This window comes from Caretta caretta, chromosome 1 (genome assembly GCF_965140235.1).
Source record: "Caretta caretta isolate rCarCar2 chromosome 1, rCarCar1.hap1, whole genome shotgun sequence".
NCBI lineage: Eukaryota > Metazoa > Chordata > Testudines > Cheloniidae > Caretta > Caretta caretta.
In genome coordinates this window covers 272,332,657-272,356,073 of record NC_134206.1, presented here as the reverse complement: position 1 = coordinate 272,356,073, position 23,417 = coordinate 272,332,657, and the positions used below count along the sequence as shown (strand labels likewise).

The 23,417-nt window shown below is 43.4% G+C and overlaps 2 protein-coding genes across 7 annotated transcripts in view; one reads left to right on the top strand and one right to left on the bottom strand.

Annotated features, from left to right (window-relative positions):
• The window catches only part of PLEKHG7 (pleckstrin homology and RhoGEF domain containing G7), a 72,851-nt gene extending 64,212 nt beyond the window's left edge, over positions 1 to 8,639 (top strand). Inside the window, exons 18-19 of the mRNA XM_075126158.1 lie at positions 4,749 to 4,846; positions 8,451 to 8,639. Coding sequence (XP_074982259.1) covers positions 4,749 to 4,846; positions 8,451 to 8,558 — 206 coding nt within the window. The 3' untranslated portion in view covers positions 8,559 to 8,639. The remainder of the gene's footprint in view (positions 1 to 4,748; positions 4,847 to 8,450) is intronic.
• Positions 8,640 to 10,587: 1,948 nt separating this feature from the next.
• EEA1 (early endosome antigen 1) overlaps positions 10,588 to 23,417 on the bottom strand; it is a 135,802-nt gene continuing 122,972 nt past the window's right edge. For all 6 annotated transcript variants that reach the window (XM_075124288.1, XM_075124289.1, XM_075124290.1 and 3 more), the window contains 3 exons: positions 18,653 to 18,773; positions 18,209 to 18,307; positions 10,588 to 16,398 (listed from right to left, as the gene is read on the bottom strand). In XM_075124288.1, coding sequence (XP_074980389.1) covers positions 16,276 to 16,398; positions 18,209 to 18,307; positions 18,653 to 18,773 — 343 coding nt within the window. In that variant the 3' untranslated portion in view covers positions 10,588 to 16,275. The remainder of the gene's footprint in view (positions 16,399 to 18,208; positions 18,308 to 18,652; positions 18,774 to 23,417) is intronic.

Below are 23,417 nucleotides of genomic sequence, written 5' to 3'. Positions count from 1 at the left end.
GAAAGCCTCCTAGGCCAGTTGATAGACTAACATGAGTATGCTAAAAATAGCTGTGTAGTCAGCACTTTGAAGTGGAAGCTCGGGCTCTGAACCTTTGGGAGGGGTGGGCTTCAGAGCCTGAGCTCCAGCCCGAGCTGCAACGTCCAAACACCATCTACATAGCTAGTTTTAGACTGAGTCCCGCTAATCCAAGTCTGCTGACTCGGGCTAGGAGGCTTACTTCAAAATGCTGTGTAGACAAACCCTTAGTTACCACATAGCGACACTGCCTGGAACACCAAAAACATTAAAGCCATTCCATTTTGCTTTTCGTTTTTAAAAGGTCTAGTTACTTTCTTACTTCAATTATAATTGATTCCCCTCTGTTTTGATGGAAAATCTTAAGGAAATGTATGAAAGCATACTGTTAAGACTATGGGTGAGCTCCTCACCCCTCTTTGGCCCCTTTATGTCAGGTCAAAGGGCCAGGGTAGCATAAAGAATCTCTCAAAGCCCCATTAACTTGTTAGAGGAAGATTTGCCCAGAGCAGGCACTACAGAAGACAACCACAAGACTACCTTTCAAAGGACTCTATCGTAAGCCTTAAAGTCAGGAGCGTGTTGGGGGCCAGGTCACAACATGCAGTGCTGTGGAGACTCCAGGCAGTGCTGCAGCCTAAGATTGGAGAAGAGGTGTTATCTGCATGATCCCTAAAGAGGGGCACCAACTTATTTGTGTTCATTAGAGAGGGGTGACACTCCTATCTATACCTGGAAAAGCATTTGGCATTATCAGTTTGAATAGAAGGAAAACTGCCATTGCCAAAGTACTCAGGAAGAACATCGTGGATTTCAACCCATGGGGTGGTGTTCAGACCAGGTTTCCACCTTCCCAAAACTTATTGAGAAAGGCTTACAATACCAGCAGAAGATGGTTTTCAATTTAATTGAATTTATAAAAGTGTTTAATAAAGAAGCTCTCTAGAAGATCCTGAGACTCTGCGGAATTCCAACAAACATGTGTAACCCTTCTACCAGGTGGAGCCAGCAGCTACCAGGGCCAGGTTCAATATCTAGGGGTTCTGTTCCATCGATACAGCAAGGAACCGGCTCGAGCCCCCACCCAGTAACCTGGGGAAATTACACACCACCCCTCGGTGCCTCTGAAAGGTAATACTTCCCCACTCGCAAGCACAAAGTCCGAGTGTAGAAAATAAACTTTTAATAAGAGGAGGGAATTAACTTGGAGTTAATTTGGGAAAACACCACAAACAGGGTTCATAAACATAAACCATGAGCAAAAGACCCACCCCAAAGTAGGTTGGGCAGTGCCCTTTTCCCCTCAGGTTCTCAAGTCTATCAACCCAAAAGTCCCTTTCACATGCACCCTTTCTCTACACCCCACTCACAGTGCAGACCCAGAGTTCAGAGGTGCATCTGCAGAGTTCACCTCCCACCAGGTGGGTGGGTGGCGGGGTAAAGAGGCATCTTACTCGCTGTGCTAGCCGCTCACCGGCCACCTGCTCACCGTGCCCTTCCACCAGCCACCCAGCTGGCTGCTCATTGTGCCTCTCTTCTGCCGCCGCCCTGCTGGCCACTTGTCACACCTCTCCACTGCCACCCTGCTGTCCGTTCATCACACCTCTCCACCACCACCAGCCTGCTGGCTGCTCATCACACTTCTTCGCAACCACCATGCTGGTCACTCATTCACCAGCTGACTGTCAGTCACCTTCTGTCTCTCTGCTGTGACCTCTGCACATCAGTCTCTCAGTGATTTTCAGCTCTTTTGTAGGCTGGGCAGAAACACTGCCCCATCTCAAGTGATTTCAGCTCTTCGTGATTTTAGCTCTCAGCAGGCAGGGCGGAAACACAGTTCCACCACAACTGGTTTCAGCTCTGATGGAGCAATTAAAATAACAAGAGAGGCTCCTAATGAAGCCTATTTAGCTTTATTCTTTGAACAGTGGGGAAGAACAGGTTACGTCAGTCTAGAGAGGACCAGAGGGGAGGGGGTAGGTGGGGTTATGCAACCTCCTGACCCTGACACCGGGACTCCTATCCCCACCCCTCTTACTTTCACAGGGCTCTGACATTCGAGCCCCTGCTTAATGAGGTTCTTCCAACTGAGGAGGCCCCCTCCCCCTCATTTGGGACAGGTTAAACACAGTCCTGCTTTCCTGTATTCCTACAATAATTACAACATTGGTAATCATGTTTCACTACCCCTGCATGCAGTACTAAGGCCATTTGTACCCAACACCAGCCAAAGTTGATCCTTTGACAGCTGTAAATGGTGAATATGTAAACAGAGCAGGAGCAAACCGTACTTACATAAACACAACTAAAGTCTCTCCCCCTCCCAGCTAGCTGTCATTCAGACCCTGCTTTCACATGTTTAATTGGATTAAAGCTTTGCATGATGAGTGTGCCTGCTGTGTCAGGACAGAGAATGGAGTCACAGATTGTTACTGGTGGTGCAAGGCAAGGTTGCATACTCTCCCTACTTCTCTTCTACATTGTCACAGACTTTGTGATGAGAAGAGCAATGGCTACTGCCCAGATCACTGGTGTCATTTGGGTAAGAGATAAGCTGAAAGACCTATATTTTGCAGATGATACGGTCGTGTTGGATACCAACTTGGTTGGAATGAAAAGACTCTTTATGAGCAAAAAACCAGAAGCTGCCAAAATGGGACTTATCCGTACACAGAAGATCAAGATCATGGAGATAGGGGAGAATGCTGTCAACGCTGGTTGATATGTGATTGATGGAAAAGAGTAAGAAAGAATTAATTACTTCAGCCTTCTTGGAAGTACAATATCTACTAATGGTCAGCTTGCTAAAGAAGTGAAGGAAGAATCAGCAAAGCCAGTGGATTATTTTCCCATTTGTCAAATATCTGGAAGAGTAAGAAGATACATCTACACACTTAAAATGAGATTGTACAATGCTATTATCCTCCAATAAAATTTTACAGCTTGGAAACGTGGCAGATGGTGGAAGTGTACGAGAGGAAGCTGAATGAATTTCAGCAGTGCTTTTTAAGAAGAAACTTTGTCAGCACACTGGGGACTGAATAATCAGACAGAGATGGTTACAGTGGTTCAGCAAGGTCATCAGGCTACCCCATGGCAGAAGGACAAGATGCATCTTAGGTTGGCTTCCACCTGGAGGAAAGAGAAGCCAGGAAGGACAAAGAATGACCTATCACAGGATGATCAAAAAGGAAGTTGTCTCCATTATGGCAACATCTGATGGAGTCAAACATCTTGCTCTGGACAGACAGCAGTGGGGAAAATGTGTTGCTTTATGTACCACCAGGCACAGGAGACTCTAAGTAAGGAGTCTATAGGGCAGCCATAACTCTCACAGCCATAACTCACACAGGCTGTCTAAATTACACCTGGAAGCTCTCCAGCCACCTGGAGCCTCTCCAGCCAGTATCACGATGGTGCACAGGTGGTTTAAAGCCACCATAGACCCCTCCCCTTTTCCCTGGGCTGGAAGTTCTTTGCTTTGTCTCTTGGCACAGCAAACAATCTCCCCCAGTATTTTCAATACAACACATAGCACGTCTGTCATAAATATAAAGGGAAGGGTAAACCCCTTTAAAATCCCTCCTGGCCAGAGAAAAAAAATCCTCTCACCTGTAAAGGGTTAAGAAGCTAAAGGTAACCTCACTGGCACCTGACCAAAATGACCAATGAGGAGACAAGATACTTTCAAAAGCTGGGAGGAGGGAGAGAAACAAAGGGTCTGTGTGTCTGTCTATATGCTGGTTTTGCCGGGGATAGACCAGGAATGGAATCTTAGAACTTTTAGTAAGTAATCTAGCTAGGTATGTGTTAGATTATGATTTCTTTAAATGGCTGAGAAAAGAATTGTGCTGAATAGAATAACTATTTCTGTCTGTGTATCTTTTTTGTAACTTAAGGTTTTGCCTAGAGGGGTTCTCTATGTTTTGAATCTAATTACCCTGTAAGGTATCTACCATCCTGATTTTACAGGGGGGATTTCTTTATTTCTATTTACTTCTATTTCTATTAAAAGTCTTCTTGTAAGAAAATTGAATGCTTTTTCATTGTTCTCAGATCCAAGGGTTTGGGTGTGTGGTCACCTATGCAAATTGGTGAGGCTTTTTATCCAACATTTCCCTGGAAAGGGGGGGTGCAAGTGTTGGGAGGATTGTTCATTGTTCTTAAGATCCAAGGGTCTGGGTCTGTAGTCACCTAGGCAAATTGGTGAGGTTTTTTACCAAATCTTGTCCAGAAAGTGGGGTGCAACATTTTGGGAAGTATTTTGGGGGGAAAGACGTGTCCAAACAGCTCTTCCCCAGTAACCAGTATTTGTTTGGTGGTGGTAGCGGCCAATCCAAGGACAAAGGGTGGAATATTTTGTACCTTGGGGAAGTTTTGACCTAAGCTGGTAAAGATAAGCTTAGGAGGTTTTTCATGCAGGTCCCCACATCTGTACCCTAGCGTTCAGAGTGAGGAAGGAACCTTGACAACGTCTCATAGACCATTTTCCCCCGAACAAGACTCAAAATCAGCTAATTGCAGAACTAACTTTTTGAAATTATTTGAGGCTATTTTTTTTCATAACATAAAATTCAAACTGCCAGCATGTGTTTCTCTAATACGCAATCAGAAAAGCTGATTTTCCAAGGAGAAACAAAGATACGATTGATATATAATGAATCAATCTGATGGGATTTTCATAAGATGGCTTACTTTGTGTGTGTTCTTTCATTTGTTTTGTTTTATAGTCCTTGGGCTGCGAAATGCTTTTGTAATACAACATGAAAATAGATATCAACAGTGCATCGGAGTCTTCCTTCTACAAGCACAAACAGAGACTGTCAAAGTAAGTCCTGTATTTTATGAGACCTTTTTAAAATTACATTTATCAAGGGAAAGATCTCTTCTAAAGAGAATTTTACTTTAAGCAACTATGTCTGACAGAAATATGACCTGATTTACTCTCTTCCCTAAAACAAATCATTGCACATGCTATAGAGTTTGTAATTACAGTACCCATGTACTGATTTTAAGTGAGGACCTCCAGCAGGTCACATACTAGCTTTTCAAATTCTGACTTTTTAAAGTTCAATTCTTGCATAACTGGAATCAAGAAACTGAGCCATTCCCAAAAACTAAAACAATTTTTATGTAATAATGTTAAGACCATAAAACTGACATTTGTCAGTCTAATTGCCCCACACCGCAGTTTGAAAATGTATATTATCATTTTTGCATATATATTATTATATACATTTATAAAACAATTGCAATTACATACCAGTGGGTATGGTATGAAAATGGATCTGTCTCCAAGAGTTTGATTCCAAGAGTATGTAAGTTCCCCTTCATCTGCACACCAGCCTGAATTCTGAGTAATAGACCATTACATTTTATTATTTATTTGCAGCATCTAAATGTGGACTAGGTGCTTCATGGAACATAACAGATTGGTTCTATATGTTGTATTTCATTCATTAGCACCCGGAAGAATAAAATGAGACTTTCAAATAACACTAATGCTTAAAAATACAGAACATGGTAGACAGAGTGCCCCAGGGCAAGGCAATAAATATACCCTTTCTACTTCTAAGTCACTGGCTCACATCTGAAATAGGTTCTGAAAGTAGTTACAGTCTTGCTACAATACTTAGCCTTCCAACATTGGCAGTGTTCCAGTTTAGTTCCATCTTCTCCGAGTCCTGCAACATATGTTTGAGCACTAAAATCCTGATATTAAACAGCATCTTCATTATAGGTTAATAATAATGCAACAACACATTGTCTTTCAGTTCCACATTCTTTTTAAAAGGTAGATTGCATTGGAGAGTATTTTGGGGTCCTCCGTGAAATGAGCTGGCCCCATTTATGCACTTCACGATCAGCACAATTTTCAACTAGCTAAGCCACAGGGCCCTAATGTTTACAGCTGGTATTGTGGGTCTCAGAATAAAAACACTGTCTGCGATCCTCTGACAACTTTGTAGATCAGGATCTTGAAGTATCTGGGCACTTCAAAGAGAGCCAGTACACTGCATGGAGCACCAGAGTGATATGTTCTCATTGACCTGTCCTATTCAGAAAAGGCTACTGCATCCTGAAGCAGCTGAGGACAGCTCTTAGATTTACTGGATTTTGCGGGATGTTCCACGTTACAGTTCTCCCACTTCAGGCCTGAGGTAAGGGTGAAGAGGAAGGGGTTACGTGGGAAATGGCTCAAGGAACAGCAGCAACAATGGAGTTAAAGGAAGCAACATGTGATTGCTATTTGTTGGGTCCCTGGGTTGGGACCTGGAGTACTGGGTGGGCCAGGGTCCCCCCCTATTGGCGGAGTGGCCAAAGCCCCGAGAAGGGGACAAGTTTCATGTAGAAGCCCAAGCACAAAGCTGGAATTTAAAGGGCTTTAGGACATGGCTGATGACCCTGTAGAGTACTAACCCTTTGTTGAACTCTGTTACCCCAGGAAGGGGATTGACCTTGAAGGAGTAACCTGGCTGGAGAGCTGGGTCGAGAAGAATTGATGTCTCCAGGGAGACAGCCCTGTGGGCACTGCTCCATACCAGGGCAGGGAGGGGCCTAAAGCTAGCCCAGAAGGGCTGAGAACTGAGCCTAGAGACAGGGCTGCAAATACCAACCAGGGCACAGGGATAGGCCCTGTTGGACTTTTTTTTTTTTTTTTTCCCTTGGAAAGGGTTTATTTGTTCATTTGATTGTGTGTGACCTGACCGGAGGGCTGGGCCACTGAAGACCCACCTGATAAGGTTAACAGCTGTTAGGGGGCGCTGGGAGCAGAGAGTGAGTGTGCAGGTTCGCACCTGACAGGAGGTGCTCATGAGAGGTGAGTGTCCCCTGTCACAATCACCCACTTCAAAGTGCATCTCTCACCCTCCTCCTCCCCCCTCTGGCTGTTCCACGGACAAGATAACCATTACTCCCTTAGATCAAAAGTTAGAGGTCTGTGCTAGAAATAGAAAAGATCCAGTATTCAAACATTGTTCATGACTTATATGCGGGTTCCTTAGAGTTGCACATGACTGCAGTTGTTTTCCTATTTTTAAAACAGGTTTATTTAATTCATCCAGTGAGAAAACCTCCTTAAAAACAGATTAAAATGCTTTTAACTATAGAACCTATCAATCATGGTGTAGTATGCAATAAAACACAGTTTGGCTTCTTGCCACACATTTTGATTGCTTATGTCAAACACTGGTTGGATTGAAGATTGAGAGGTATGGCTGGGTTGTTTTGGTTTTTTTGCCAGTTGTCTTCCCTGAATACGGTGCTACTCTGTCTGACTCTGGAGATGATGAATGCAGACAGTCATGGCTAGATCTGTAGCCAATAGGACACAGGAGCTCAGCTATTAGCCTCCTGGCCATCCAGGTGGGAAGAGACATTTCTGAGTATTACTTTTCATTTGGTGTCCTGGAGCAGTGAGAGTCCATTTGGTCCCTGAGACTCTCACCATCTGCACCAGCAGGGACAGATGCTCTCCGTTATGGATCTTCAGAGCACTGCTCTCCCATCGACATAGCGTTGTCCACACCAGCACTTTAGTCAGTGTAACTTAGGTCAGTCCAGGGTGTTTTTTCACACCCCTGAGTGACATAAGTTTTACCAACACAAGTGCTAGGATAGTCATAGAGTAACAGTATTAACAAGGAACACTGTCTCTTGCCCATGGGTAAGAAGACACCATCTACAAATATGACCAGGGTCATCTCTGCACTACAGCGCAGTTAGAAGCCCAGCTGGGAATATTACACTCTGGCTTCTCAATCATGTTTTCTATGGGAAAGCTAGAGACTGCATGGTAATTGAACTGAACTTGGATTGTGCTTCAATTTTGTTCTGCCCTTTATCTGCTTGATATTGTTACCTATGCTCCACTCTTTGCACATATAGGCTAATCAACAGTGGAAAGTACCTATTTTTGGATCATAGAAAAGTTATTTGTGTTACTAAACAAAATTCTGGTCCTGATTCTCCACTGTGTGACTACTTGAGTGAATGGCCTTGGAATAAATGAGGATAGCAGGGGGTCTACTCTGGCATAAGGTCTGTACCAGACCTCAGTCCAATGAAGGATCATGAGTTTTGAAGGATCATGAGTTCCTCCTCCAATGATGGGGGTGAGGAGATGGGTGGTGCAGGAGGCGGCAGAGAGTTTCCCTGTCCACAGAGATTTTGGTTGTTTTAAGGCCACTTTGCACCACTTATGCAGCATAATATGCCCTGAGCCAGACTGGAGAATCTGGATCCCAGGTTTATGGAACAATTTATGGACATAAATCAACCTTCTCTTCTAGAGGTAAGCTATGAGAAGGTGCCCCATCAAACACTGTACAATGTATTTTTATAGATTCAAGACTCTAAAAGTTCAGGTATCTTAGTTATTAAAACTTTTTTAGGACCTCAGGGTTTATCAAGCATTATTTTTCCTCTTACAGAAAACATGGATGTCAGAGATAGAAACTGCGGTCTCCAATTATGCCAACAGACATGAAACTCAGAAAAGTTCCTTTTTCTGTTTGCCAGCTGAATCCTCTGAAATTTAATTGTGTATATACGAAATTGACAGATCTAGGTTGAAGCCAGTCTACATGGTGATAACAAAATTATTTATTTTAACAATCCTTGTTAGTTTCTGATAACAATGGCCCTATGACCTGACTGGTTGGAGGCTGTACATGATGCATCTTGTCCAAAGTGGAGCACAAGAGGTCTTTTACCTAAAGAAGGAATAAATGTCAAGGCATCTCACTTTGGCTAAATTGGTCAACAGACCTCACATGGGTGGTTTTCCCAAAGATAATGTATTGTTCTAGAGTTGTCAGAGCTCTCTGTCTTCAATATTGTACCTCAATCAGTGATTAGACTTTGGTATTTGGATGGCTACTTCTTACCTTTCTTAGACAGCTCAATTTCACTTCAGATTTCACTTTGGATTAAGATAGTTCAGTGTGACTTAATATTTCAGTGGTCAAACCAAGCATTCAGGATATAACCAACATATCTACATGCTACACAGGATCAGTTTCTTAAGATAAATTATAAGGAGGCAAAGTACCTACAGGGTTTACATTCAAACAGCTGCAGAATGTAAAAGTATATTTGAGATTTACTCAGCACCAGATTACGGGACTCAGTGTAAGCATGAGGAAGGATTACAGGATCATACTGAAAATTAGAGCCCCATGTTATTTTCTGTTTCACAAATATGAAATAAAACGAAATAAAATGCCACTCACTCAAATTTGGCCCTATCACCCCTCTGACATAATGATGGAGAGGCAGCTGGGCCAAATGTGAGTGACACTGCAACCACAAACACCCGACTGCAACACCTGGAGCAGGAATCTAGGCCCCAGCCTCACAGGACAGGAGACACCACTGTGGGGTGAGGGCAGGGTGGCCTTGATCTGCAAGCCCTGCCCCCAGGGCCATGGGGGAAGAATGGATAAAACAAAACAAGAAGTTTCTAAAAAATAAAATAAAATGAAAAATTACATATCACATAAGAAGAAATTCACGGGGCTCTACTGATGACTACGTAGACTATATATACAATGATGATTATGAGTGTGTAGAAGAATTTGAATATTCAACCCCAGGATATAAAATTTTCAGTAGAAACCATCAGTTTTAGTGCTGTCTTCACTATGGTGTTAACTCAGACTCTTAGTGGGGTATTACCCCTACCCTAGCTGCTGTCCACACACAAAACCCTCTTACACGGTGTGGTGCTGGCTCTACACCCGGGCTAGCAGGCCTGTCCTGAGTTACATGCTGAAGTCCAAATCAAATGTACTTATCAAATGTACTCTTGATAAGTGCTGCTTACACCTGTGCTGGTAACTCACCCGCTTTCCAATGAGGACTCAGACTCCATCACTTGAGTGCTGATAGTCCTCCAGTGTCTCCCCCTCCCCAACCCCGTGCCCAGAAGGACAAACAAGTTCTCCCACAATTCACTAGGAAACAATCAGAGCTGCTCAGCTTAATGCAGCACTAAGAACCATGGGATATGATCCCAGAAGTCCTAGCACCTCACATGGGTTTGTGCAGCACCAGTGAGGAGACAATAATTTAGGTATGGCTTTGCAATGTGGCTGCTTACACCCGAACTGGGATAACCTTGGTACTTAGACTTGAGTGTGATAACAATGCAGTGAAGACAGACCTACAAAAGGGTGTTCAGGTGCAAAGTAAAAGATGCTTGTTAGACTAGGAAGCAGACTTTGAGCCTCCCTCACTCATGCCAGAGCAATACAGACTACACTGGACATAATATAAAGGTAACACTGTCAATGACAGAAGGGACTGACTGCTACACACTACTCAGCCAATGTCCAAAATAACACAACAGCCACCTCAAGTAACTGAGTGTGGAGACAGATTTTGAGATAGAGGGGAAAAGCAAATCACTCTAAATGAAATTGGTGAATGTTGAAATTGAGTAAATAATGGCCCTTATCACCTCCTTGCAATAGTGAAAAGTTTCTTGGCAATTCCTCCAGGAGCAAGAAACTGGAAAGCCAAGTGTGCTCTCTAGTTACAAGATAAGTGTGAAAATTACAAAAATGGTCTATTAGAAAGATCTAATTTTATTATCATTCCTTTAACAGATTAGAAAACAAAAGTAACATTTCAACAAGCATCTGTCCATCATACTTTACACAGAATTAGTTGATGCATGGTATCATTTTCTTGTCCACAACTTTAGTCACCACCCAATTGCAGAGTTTAGGAATTGCAGTGCATACTGGACTAAACTCTTTCACAACGTAAGGCACAACTACATGATCACAATTAGTAAACACAACACTGAAAGTAAGACTTAAAAATCAAATTGATGAAAAAATGTTCATGCAAAGTCTATCTACACATACATAAGTTTTGTAGTATGCCCATTATGAGTGTATGATCCAGTTTAAAAGAAGTGCAGTGTTCCGTAGGTAAAACTGCATCATAAGGCAAACGTAACACATTATCTCTAAATAGTGGGTTAAAAACAAAGTTTTTTTCAATTCTATTTTATACAATTACACAGAAAATTAGTCAATTTTATGCCCAATATTCACATCTGCAATGATAATAAACTGATCATTAAAATTCAGAAAAGAGACAAACAAGGCAATATAATTTGTAGCACGCGTCCATTAAAGAAATCCATTCATGAAGTTCATATCTAGAGTATTGTGGAAAAAAAGGCTAAATTAAGAGTGGATTAATTAGTGGATGATGCTATGACAAAGCTCCCTATACAACTGTTGTAACCCAACAGACCATAACTGTGAAAGTTTGTGGTAGTGATTTATTTCCCCTCCAACAGCTAGAGTTGTAGGATTAAAACTACAGAGGTAAAAAAGAATGACCGACTCTACAATAATTAGAAATTAGTGGATACTGTTTAAGCATATGCAAAAAGACTAAAAGACTAAATTTTTTTTTGGTGACAGACAACTTGCAAATTTGGCAGTCTCTATACTGTTACATAACACTACAGTGAGGAACCCCTATTAAACTGGACTACTTGGTTGAATTACACACTGAGAGGTAGTTTAAATAAAATCATATATGGCATCGAGTGGTGGGATGGATTTTTTTTTTATTTTATTTTATTTTCTTACAAAAGTGACAAATCCTATACAAGCAGCATTTTGGACACATTTCTATAAAAAGTTCCGGTATTCACTAACTCAGTGAGACAGTCTTGTAATATCCCTTTGGTGCCAGGAGTTGGGATTTAACAAGGTGATACAACAAAGTACTTTGCAATAGAGCCAACAGCAGGAGCTCTGGACCGGCCAGCACTGGCCTGTTGACATATAAACAATGAACATACTCTCCACAAGCCACTCTCTTCACCCCTCTAACCCCCCACCCCAAAAGGCATTTAAAAAAGACTGGGATTTTATTTTTAAATTTTTTGGGGGGGGGGAGGAAACTTCACTAAATTTTTTGCTTCTAAAACAACACTCTTCTGAGAGGCTTAACATCAGAGTTTTTTCCCATTTAATATCTTCAAATGTACTCTATGTAATCCAGTGAAAAGATACTCATGAACCTGCTGTATGATGAGTGCATAGTATTATATGGTATGCTGTGGACAAAGGCAGAAATGGTTAATGTTACCTACTAGCGAATCTCTTTGTTTTCTTAAAATCTTAATGTAAAGTGGTGTGTTATGTTTTCTCTCTCTAAAAAAGCAAATTGCTTTATTTAGACCCCTTCCCCGGAGGGGGGGGAATTGACAAATAAAGGTACTTTTCTCTACAAGAATTTTACTTTTCTGTTATTACTATTTCTGAAAAGCAAACCATTTAGTGACTTCTGCTGTAACTGTATGTATGTGTTAGTTTCAGACTTACCCTATAACCTAAGGTGAGTACAAGAGTTCCTACTTGGAGTATGAAAACTGATTGGCATGATTTTTTTTTAAATATGTAAAATTCATATCTCATTTTAAATCTTAAGATACAGCTTTATAAACACAGCCGTGCTTTTTAAAGACCATGTCCATTCCTTTGTTATGTGTGTCCTTGGGTTATGCTTCCCTAGGGTGCAGAGCAATTATGAGTGCAACTCCCCTTAACAACGAAGGGGAGTTATATAATTCAAGGAGAAATCCAGCTAAAAATATCTCCCACTGTGGATTGATTACTACATGTATGCATTCAAAATTGCCATTCCATTTACTGTATATTATATTCAGTTATCCTAGAAAGAAAAAAGTGCATAGTGCAAGTGACAATGCTATTTCCTACTCCTCCAGAGGTTTTTGGAGGTTGCAATGAATTAATTCATCAGTTCCCAACCTCTTCCAATCCTAGTGTCATAACAGAGCTTTCACTCGTCACTCTAGACAATTTTTATTTTCCTTCTGATCTTAAGCTCCAGCATTTTCCTTTCTATCTCCAGGTATTTTTCATAAATTTCAAATGTTGTAAGAAGCATGTATTCCCATATTGCATTTAAGTTACATTAACAAACTAGAAAGTACTTGAGTTTCTTGGGGCCCCTACTGTGCTCCGGAGAATATTCTGCGTTAGGGGTCACTTCTTTTATGTCAAGCAACAGGTTGGCAAATGGCAATCAACTGTTTTTGACAATAATCTGCAAAAAGCTACTTCACATTTTTTTCCCCAAAAATCTTTTCCTGCTTCACTAAGAAAAGATTTTCCAGTGAGATGATCTCAATAGTCTAAGTCATTCAAAGAGTGACAAAATTATTCCCCCTAATGAGCACCTGGTACTCCAGGATCCATTACAACTGGATCAGTCCGCATCTTCCAAGAACTGGGTTTGGGCAGGAGGATTATCTTTAAAAAACAAAATAAAACAAAAAGAACCCCACACATCTCTCTCTCAGAAAAGTGACTGAGTCTCTAACTCTAACAGGTGCTTCCTCCAGGTCTTTCTATCTCCAGGTTGGAGTTTTTTTCCATTATAATTTTTTATTTTTCTCTTTCTCCTTGGTGCCCCTAGTAGATGAAGGATCTTTGGAAAACAGGAGTCTGCAGGAAACCAGCACTGGAGGAGAAAACATAGCAACGTAGCAGCTAAGATCAAAGGAGCTCCTGCTCAGACCAGCTACACACTACTGTATTGCCTCCCACCTGTACAAAAATGTGGCATACAGCTTTAGCTGTTTGGTGCAGAAATGCAGCAACAGAAGCTGTCTCAGCAGGATCTCCAAGCCAGGGTCCTAAACTACTCAGAACTCCAGGCCAAGGTGCAACATAGCAGCAAGGGCTGACTCCAACAGCAGAAATGTGGCAGGCAAGCCTTAATTTATGTGGGGCAGAAATTCATCAGCAGGACCTGGTATTTGAGAGCAACAAGTCAGAGGTCCTTGGCCATTTTTCTGTTCTGACTGGGTTGAAATATGGTGTCAAGGAGCATCTCCAGCCAGTTAGTCAGAGGGTTAGGAAAATCCCATGGGGCAGGACCTCTCACTCCTTTCAGACTGCTTTGGCCCAGTTGTTCCAGAAAAGATCTTAGCCAGTTCTTCTTGTGCTTGGCATCCTGAAGCCCTTCCCCATCAATGGTTCTGTCAGCCCCCTCTCTCTGAGGGCAGTTCTGACTCCTACAGTTAAAAAACTACAGTTAAAAAAAATCCCCACTCCAATGGCTCAGATTCACCATACTTATTACCAGTCACCACTAGAGCAGGGCAGCCTGAGGGTTCTGAGCACTGACTATATTCCACCTTTCAGCTCCTTCACATGTGGTTTATGTAGCATGGCCTCTCTCTGCTAACTTACCAGGGCCAGTAGACCTTCTCTTTCCTGTCTAGCCTCCTTTAGGTCAGTGTGTTTTACCTCACCTGCCTTTGCACTACACCAGCCAATTGTTTTTCTTACCAATGACCGCTGGAATCCACAGGCAGAGGTGCAATTAAATTTTTCTCCTTCCACTTCCCTTCATGCGTACCATATTGTATATATATCTTCCTGTTGTATTTTCCACTGCATGCACCCGATGAAATGGGTTTTAGCCCACGAAAGCTTGTGCCCAAATAAATTTGTTAGTCTCTAAGGTGCCACAAGTACTCCTCGTTTTTTTTTTGCTGATACAGACTAACATGGCTACCACTCTGAAACCTGTCTACCATTTCTGAGGTTGTTAATTCATGTCTTCGATAAGATGGCTAATCTTTCATAATATTTATTCATTAGAACTTTTAGTCTTTTTACCTGGGGCAGTTAGCAGGGGAGCTAGAGAGGCAATGGGTCTGGAACATGATGAGGAATAACCCAGTTGCAATGGATCATAGAGCAGCAGGAGCCCACTTCAGAGAAGGAAAAATTACAGGTACATACATTTTACTTTTTCTGCCTACACAACAAAGAAAGGTACATATATGCATTGCTTTTTAAACTGCTCCAGCACAAGTAGGGAGAAAAAATATGACAGTAACGGAGTCTAAAATCGTATCCTCACTTCTTAATTAAGTCTGACTGTTTTGTATATAACTAAAACAGCAGCAGTTTCAACCACCATTCTGAGCAGACCAAATCATGAAACTATTGTACCAAGAAAGACCCAGGATTAAGAAAAATACAAACACCACAGGTTCAGGAGAAGCAGTGGAAAGACCAAGTCAGTCAGGGATAGAATAATCCCAACCTCTTCCAGTTAATGTGGGGGACAAGAAGAATAGATCATATAAAATGCTGGAGTCTCCGAATATAGGTCATTAGTAGGAAACCTAGCATAGGACAGTTGGGTATTCCTCAAAGACCAACCAAGGACCTTTAAGGGCTTCTATGGTTAGTAGGGAAAGAAAAATAATAGAACTGAGGATAATTTTTTGTATATGTCCACAGATAAGAAAATCTGGAAAGTTATATTCTATTCAACAAATCTATCAATCAATATGGGAGAGCTTTATGCAACATTCCTAGAACAGAAGCCAAACTTGCAGTCCTGTTTCTAGCTTCATAGAATCATAGAATATCTGGGTTGGAAGGAACCTCAGGAGGTCATCTAGTCCAGCCCCTTGCTCAAAGCAGGACCAATCCCCAACTAAATCAAGCTTGTCTGTACAAATGCTAGTACCTTACAGTACATGTAAAGGTACTCCAATATCCAAATGCTGTAGTTGGGCAATGATTTAGGCACTGATATTGCAATAAGCTCTATGTGGCCAGACTGCTGTGTTCACACAGAGCCCCATGCAGGTCAGCGGGGTTCCATGTGGGTACAGGTGTTTGCCACTATTGCAGGATTGGAGCCTTAGAGAGAAAAATTCAAGAGCAAGAGAGGAGAAAAACTCCTGAAGAAATTACTAGGGGATTTAAAAGTATGGTAGTTATGCAATCAAATGCAACAATTAAAATGTAATTATGCCACTGAAACAGCAATATTTGATACACAAAATCCTTGCAAATTTTTGCAACTTACTGTTTTGAAAGAAACAAAAACTGCAATATCACATACACGTTTCTTTTGAACACAAAAATTAAAGATTAAAAAAATACATTGTTACTTCTCTGTTTAAACTTTATTTACAAATAACTGGGTGTTCCTAACTTAGACATAAAAGCTCTTTCCTGGGTAAATGGCAATAAGCTGAGGATGATCTGAGCCTGTCTCACAAAAAATACAATAGTTTTACTTAGTATCAATAAAACATTTTAAAATATACTAAATTTTGCAAGTGTTACAATCATTGTTCAAACTGAATAGTAGTCTGAGTGCTGTACGAAGTGCATCAACAGAAATTCTAATTCTAGCGTAACGTTAAGTGCCATTTGAGATAATCAGTTATCCTTGTAAGTCGTTAAAACAAGTATCACAGACACGGACAGGCTTCTTAGAAGAAGGAGTTAAGGCATTCTTTGCGGAGCACTCAGCACAAAAGATATTTCCACAGTGTCTACAGTGATGCTGTGAAAGATGAAAACAACAAATACTGAATTGTCAAATACTGTATAGTGGGCACAGTACATGAAAAGAAATTATTACATAAAGTATCAGATCAATTACATTTTTTAATTTCAGATGTGCATTTAAATTATTAACACTGGGGGCTAAGTGGCACTTTGGATTTATATACAACTCCATCTCTAAAGAGCATAAGGGTAACATTTTCAGAAGTGTTTAAGTAGCTTAGGAGCCTAAGTCTCATTGATTTTAAGGACTCGTAGCCTCCTAAATTACTTTTAATGGGATTTAAGAGTTACTTGAAAGTTTTACCCTCAATCTTTTTTAGGTCCATGATATGCATGTTTCATGGGCTTAATCAAATCCCTTCAAATGGCTGAAACCACCCTATAATTCAATACAATTAGCAGTTGTGATAGACTATATCCTGTAATATATTGAACAAATCTTATAGAATTAAGATAACTCAGTGACGCTTAAGTTAAACGTTTAACTTATTAAACGTTAAATTAGTTTAACACCCGTGGGGACGCTGTATTAAAAATACAATTGTGTATCTGTTGTTGTGGCATGGTATGCACCTTCTGCAGTAGGGAGTGGGGGATGTTAATGAACTTTCTCCATTATCAGTCTTTGAAGCCACCCTTCTAGATGAAATGCGTATACTAGTTCAAACTGGATTCTCCAGGGATCAACAGAAAATACTTTTGGACAAAAGCCTGGGTTTTAATCTGGCTCAGGGCCTTCTTCCAACGGACAGGACCCCTGGTCCACAGAGGGCCCCGAACCTTGGAAAGACTTTGCCTGCTGAGACCTCTTAAGACTATGTGCTTGTTCTGTGCTGAAGCTCTGATGAACTTGTAACCAATGCCCTTAAAATGGGATATTAAATGACTGCACTTGCCAGAGCCCATGTGAGAGCTGGCATGAATTCTGGCAAACTTATTAGCATGCATGTAGGTTCTTTTATTGTTTTTAGTATGTTTTCTCTGTAATGTTTTTACCTTAAGAATAAAGTGGATTTGATTAAAGAACTGTGTGGCAACTTATATGTGTAGCAATTACACTGTTATCTGTGTCTGAAAAGACAGATGTGTGGTGTCCTAGGGTATCTATCTGTTCTGGGATTGACACAGTGAAGGCAGGGAACTGTCCAGCCTGAGAATGCCCCGGTCAGAAGGGAGAGAGACTCCTGTCTCCACCCAAGAAAAGCAGCACCTGGGGAGCTGAACACCAAGCGTGGATGCCCTTGCTGAACCAGTGAGCAGCAACACAGGTGCAGTTTCCCTGAACTGTGACTCAGGAAACACCAAAGGACTGCAAAGGGGGAAGCAGGACAGGATTACACTGACAGAGCTGTGTGTGACTCTTGTATTTCTAGATCTAGTCAGTGCTTAACAAGTACTTCAAAGTCAAAATATAAGACTAAAGTCATGCCTGATGTAAGCGAGAATCATTATTGATTTCAACAGAATTACACTCATTTACATCAGGCAATTTAAATTTACAGAAGTAAGCCACACTGATGTAAGTATCTTTATATTGCTAAAACCTGTGTCCACACAAGGGAGTTGTACCACTTCAACTATATCTCGTTCTACACAGATATCGTTAAAGCATTACAAAACACCCGTGTGTAGACAAAGCCTTGAGCAGTTTATTTATAACATCTGAAACAATACAAACCATCTATGTTTCTGAGCTGTATTGAGGTTTAGTAGTACCTTTTAAAGATGCTCTTTAACTTTGCTTCAACTCCAAAACAGTTCAGAAAGAAAAAAGTTCTAGAGAATCCCCACAAAGGCACACATACCCTTCTGATGGTCACTGAGAAGCCTTTCCCACAGGCCATACAGTTCTGTACCTCATTGTCTTCTGCCCATTTCCTGTTTAGGGCTTGTGTGTGTTTGATCTAGATGAATAAAACAAATACAGACTTTTTTAAATGCAAGTCCATTTCTTACTAATGTCCTCTACTACATCACCCATGCTGTACCCATCAGGATAAAACACTGAGGATTAACCATGGCGATTCAGCAGTTATAATGCAAGCTCACAGTTATTTAAATAAAAAAGAACTTTCTGAAGTCCAAACTACGGGCTGAATTCTGAACTTACATGAAAGCTCCCATTGATATCAACTGCTTCCTGAGGTGCACTGGGCCTCATTTTAACAAGTCTGGAGTGACAAGTCAAAATAGTTTTCATCACTACATATTGGTATTGACATGCTTAGTCACCGCAATGTGATTTATACCTGTAGCGACTGGTTTTCTCGGCCTAGCTCTTGCATCGCTGCAGTTGTATTGTCCAGCTTTTTTTTCAGTTCCAGGAGTTTGGCTTGAAGCTTTTCAATTTCTCCCTCACTTTTAATACACCTGAAGATGGACAGCAAGTAGTAAATTAAACGTATACAAAGCAATTCCTATCCTATTGGGCAAAATGTCACCATTGAAAGGTTTGGCCATGTATCCATAACAAATAAATATATGACCGTAATTAACCATTGTATTTCTTTGCTGGGAAATTGATGTAGTATTTTAACAATTAACCTAAGATCACATCTGAGCCTCACTCTCAGAGGGAGTACCAAATGAGGCACAGCGGGGCCCAGGTTTCAGAGGGGGTCAAGACTGAGTGCACATCCACCAGTTGGAGCATGCTGCTCTGCACAAGTGCAGAACCAGACAGTCTCATTAAGCAGCAGCAGTAGTTCTGGCAGGCCATTTTGTAGCACATCAAACAGAAAGGAGGTGAGAGAAAAAAATGAAAGTTACTTGCCTGTAACCAAGGTTCTTCAAGATGGACTGTACATATTCACATTCTTGGGATGAACGCCAACTGGTGCTTTTGAACAGTACAGTCTTCGACTAGCAGTGTCTATCTGAATGTTCACACATCCCCTCCATGTTCTCCCCTCAGAAGGCAGGGCTATAAAGGGGGGCGTGGCAGCAGTCACTGGCTCAGTTTCTTCCACTGCTAATGCAGAGCCCGAATAGTTAGGACTTTGCAGGAGAGGGGAACGGGGGCAGGGAATATGAATATATAAAGTCCATCTTAAAGAACCTTGCTTATGGGCAACTAACCTTCATTTCTTCTTTGATTGTCCTCTGCACACTCCCACTCTTGGGACAGTCAGCAGTATATAAGGATTTCAGATCAGGGATCAGCAACCTTTGGCATGCAGCCCATCAGGGAAATTCGCTGGCAGGCCAGGACTGTTTGTTTACCTGCAGCATCCGCAGGTTCGGATGATCGCAGCTTCCGCTGGTCGCGGTTCACCATTCCAGGCCAATGCAGGAAGCGACGCAGGCCGAGGGATGTGCTGGCCGCCACTTCCTGCAGGCCCCATTGGCCTGGAATGGCCAGTGGGAGCTGTGATCGGCCGAACCTGCGGACGCTGCAGGTAAACAAATCGTCCCGGCCCGCCAGCAGATTTCCCTGATGGGCCGCATGCCAAAGGTTGCCGATCCCTGAGTTAGAGAATGTGGGTCTGCTCCTGCCCTCAGACAAAACAAACAGCATTTGGTGTTGAACTTTGTGGTAAACAGATCTATATTTGGAGTAACCCACAGACCAAAAAAGACTCACCTTTGTAACTGTTGTTCTTCGAGATGTGTTCCTCATATCCATTCCAATTAGATGTGCATGCCGCATGCAAGTTCGTCGGAGAATTTTCACCCTAGCAACACCCGGTTGGTCGGCTGTGGAGCCCCCTGGCATGGCGCCTTCATGGTGCTAGATATATACCCCAGCCAACCCAGAGCCCCCTCAGTTCCTTCTTGCCAGCTACTCCGACAGAGGGGATCGAGGAGGGTTTGGAATGGATATGAGCAACACATCTTGAAGAACAACAGTTACAAAGGTGAGTAACCGTCTTTTCTTCTTCGAGTGCTTGCTCATATTGATTCCAATTAGGTGACTCCCAAGCCTTACCTAGGCGGTGGGGTCGGAGTGAGATATCGCAGAGTGCAGCACCGCTGAACCAAATGCCGCATCGTCTCTGGATTGCTGGACTATTGCATAGTGAGAGGCAAAAGTACGCACTGAAGACCAAGTGGCAGCTCTACAGATCTCCTGTATTGGAACTTGCGCCAGGAAAGCTGCTGACGAGGCTTGAGCCCTTGTGAAATGGGCAGTGAGGGACTTGGCCAGGATGCTGGCCAGGTTGTAGCAAGCACGGATACAGGACGTGATCCAAGCAGAGATGTGCTGTGAAGAGACCAGGAGGCCTTTCATCTGGTCGGCCACGGTGACAAAGAGCTGGGTAGTTTTCCTGAACGGCTTCGTATGCTCAATATAGAAGGCAAGGGCCCTGCGAACATCAAGAGAGTGCAGCCATTGCTCTCGCCAAGTAGCATGTGGCTTCGGATAGAAGACCAGGAGGAAAATGTCCTGGTTGACGTGAAAAGTTGATACCACCTTGGGAAGGAAAGCCGGGTGAGGGCATAGCTACACCTTGTCCTTATGGAAGACCGTGTACGGTGCTTCCGAAGTGAGGGCTCTGATCTTGGATACACGCCTCGCCGAAGTGATAGCCACGAGGAAGGGCTGTCTTCCAAGAGAGGAACAGAAGTGAGCAGGTGGCCATTGGCTCAAACGGGGCCCCTGTAAGTCTGAAGAGGACCTGGTTAAGGTCCGACGCGGGGACCGGTTGCCGCACTTGCGGAGAGAGACGGTCCAGCCCCTTAAAAAACCTACCGACCATAGGGCTGGAAAAGACAGAGCGTCCATTTTCTCCTGGGTGGAAGGCCGAGATGGCTGCCAGGTGCACTCCAACAGATGATATTGCCAGACCTTGCAGTTTAGGGATAGGAGATAGTCCAAGATGAGAGGCACGGATGCTTGCAGGGGGGGCATGCCGCGTTGAGCACACCAGCAGGAGAAATGCTTCCATTTGGCCAGGTACGTGGCTCGAGTGGAGGGCTTCCTGCAACCTAGTAGGACCTGCTGCACTGAATTGGAGCAGAGAAGCTCCGAGTGAGTTAGCCATGCAGCGTCCACGCCGTGAGGTGGAGGGATTGCAGGTCGGGGTGACAGAGGCGGACGTGGTCTTGTGAGATCAGGTCTGGCCAAAGCTGGAGTGGAATCAGGGCGTCTACCGATATCTCCAATAGCGTGATGTACCAGTGCTGCCGAGGCCATGCCAGGGCGAACAGGATCAGATGTGTTCTGTCCCTGCGCACCTTAAGTAGGATTTTGTGAACCAGCAGGAATGGAGGGAAGGCATAGAACAACTGGCCCTTCCACGGGAGTAGGAAGGCGTCTGTGAGAGAACCCGGGGAGCATCTCTGGAGAAAGCAAAATATCTGGCATTTCCTATTGCTGCGCGAGGCAATCAGGTAGACCTGGGGAAACCCCCACCTCAGGAAGATGGAGTGGATGACATCAGGACGGATCGACCACTCGTGGGACTGGAAGGACCTGCTGAGGTGGTCCGCCACTGTGTTCTGGACCCCTGGGAAAAAGAACGCCACCAGGTGGATGGAGTGGGCTATACAAAACTCCCACAGGTGAATGGCTTCCCGAAAAAGGTGGGACGAGTGAGATCCCCCTTGCTTGTTGATGTAGAACATGGCCGTGGTGTTGTCTGTGAGGACCGCCATGCAACAGCCATGTAGATGCTCCCGGAATACTTGACACGCCAGGCGCACCACCATCAGCTCCTGTACATTGATGTGTAGAGAGAGTTCGGCTATGGTCCACAGACCCTGCATCCGGAAGTCCCCGAGATGGGCACCCCATCCTAGGGATGATGTGTCTGTGACTAGAGACAATGAGAGTTGAGGAGTATGGAATGGGACTCCTTCGCATACTGCCCTGGGGTCTAACCACCAGCGGAGAGAGGCTAAGGCTGTTTCCAGGACGGTGACCACCATGTTTAGGCTGTCTTGACTTGGGCGATAGACTGTTGTCAGCCAGGCCTGAAGTGGGTGGAGCTGCAGTCTGGCATGCCTGCTCACATTCGTGCAGGAGGCCATGTGCCCCAGAAGGCTTAAGCACATCCTTGCCATTGAGGTAGGAAAACTTTGGAGGCTCCGGATGGGACTCGCCAAAGACTGGAAGTGGGCGTCCAGTAGAAGAGCTCGGGCGAGTCTGGAATCTAAGACTGCCCCAATTAACTCTATTCTCTGGGTTGGATCCAGAGTTGACTTTTCCATGTTGAGGAGGAGGCCTAGTCGACGAACATAGCCATGGTCGCTTGGACATGGGACTGTACCTATTCCCTGGTGCAACCTTGGATAAGCCAATCACTGAGATAGGGGAATACTTGGATTTGCTACCGATGGAGGGAGGCTGCCACGACAGCCATACATTTGGTAAATACCTGGGGGGCCGTAGAAAGACCAAATGGAAGGACCATGAACTGATAGTGTTTGCAGTTGACCACAAAGTGAAGGAAACTTCTGGGCGCCAGATGAATCACTACGTGGAAATATGCGTTCTTCATGTTGAGGGCGGCGTACCAGTCTCCAGGGAAGGTATGATGGTCCTCAAGGGCACCATGCGGAACTTCAACTTTACCATGAATTTGTTGAGTCTGCGTAGGTCCAGGATAGGCCAAAGCCTGCCCTTTGCTCTGGGGATTAGGAAGTAACGGGAGTAAAAACCCCTGCCCCTTAACTCCCTTGGAACCTCCTCAATCGCTCCCACTATTAGGAGCATCTGCACTTCCTACGTAAGGAGTTGCTCATGAGAAGGGTCCCTGAAGAGGGATGGGGAGGAAGGGTGGGGAGAAAGAAATTGGAGAGAATATCCCTTTTCCACCATGCGAAGAACCCAACGGTTTGTAGTTATGAGGGACCATGCACAGTGGAAACAGGATAAACAATTCTTGAATGGTGGGGAAGGATCCTGACTGATGTCCAGTATGCTGTCCTCGGCCGAACCTTCAAAAGTTTTGTTTGGGGCCCACCAGAGGTCTAGCTGGGCCTTGGTTCTGCCCTGCCTGGTGGTTGGTGGACTTCTTCCTGCCACCTCCCACACGTCTCCTGTAAAAGTCCTGCCTCGGCCAAGGAGGG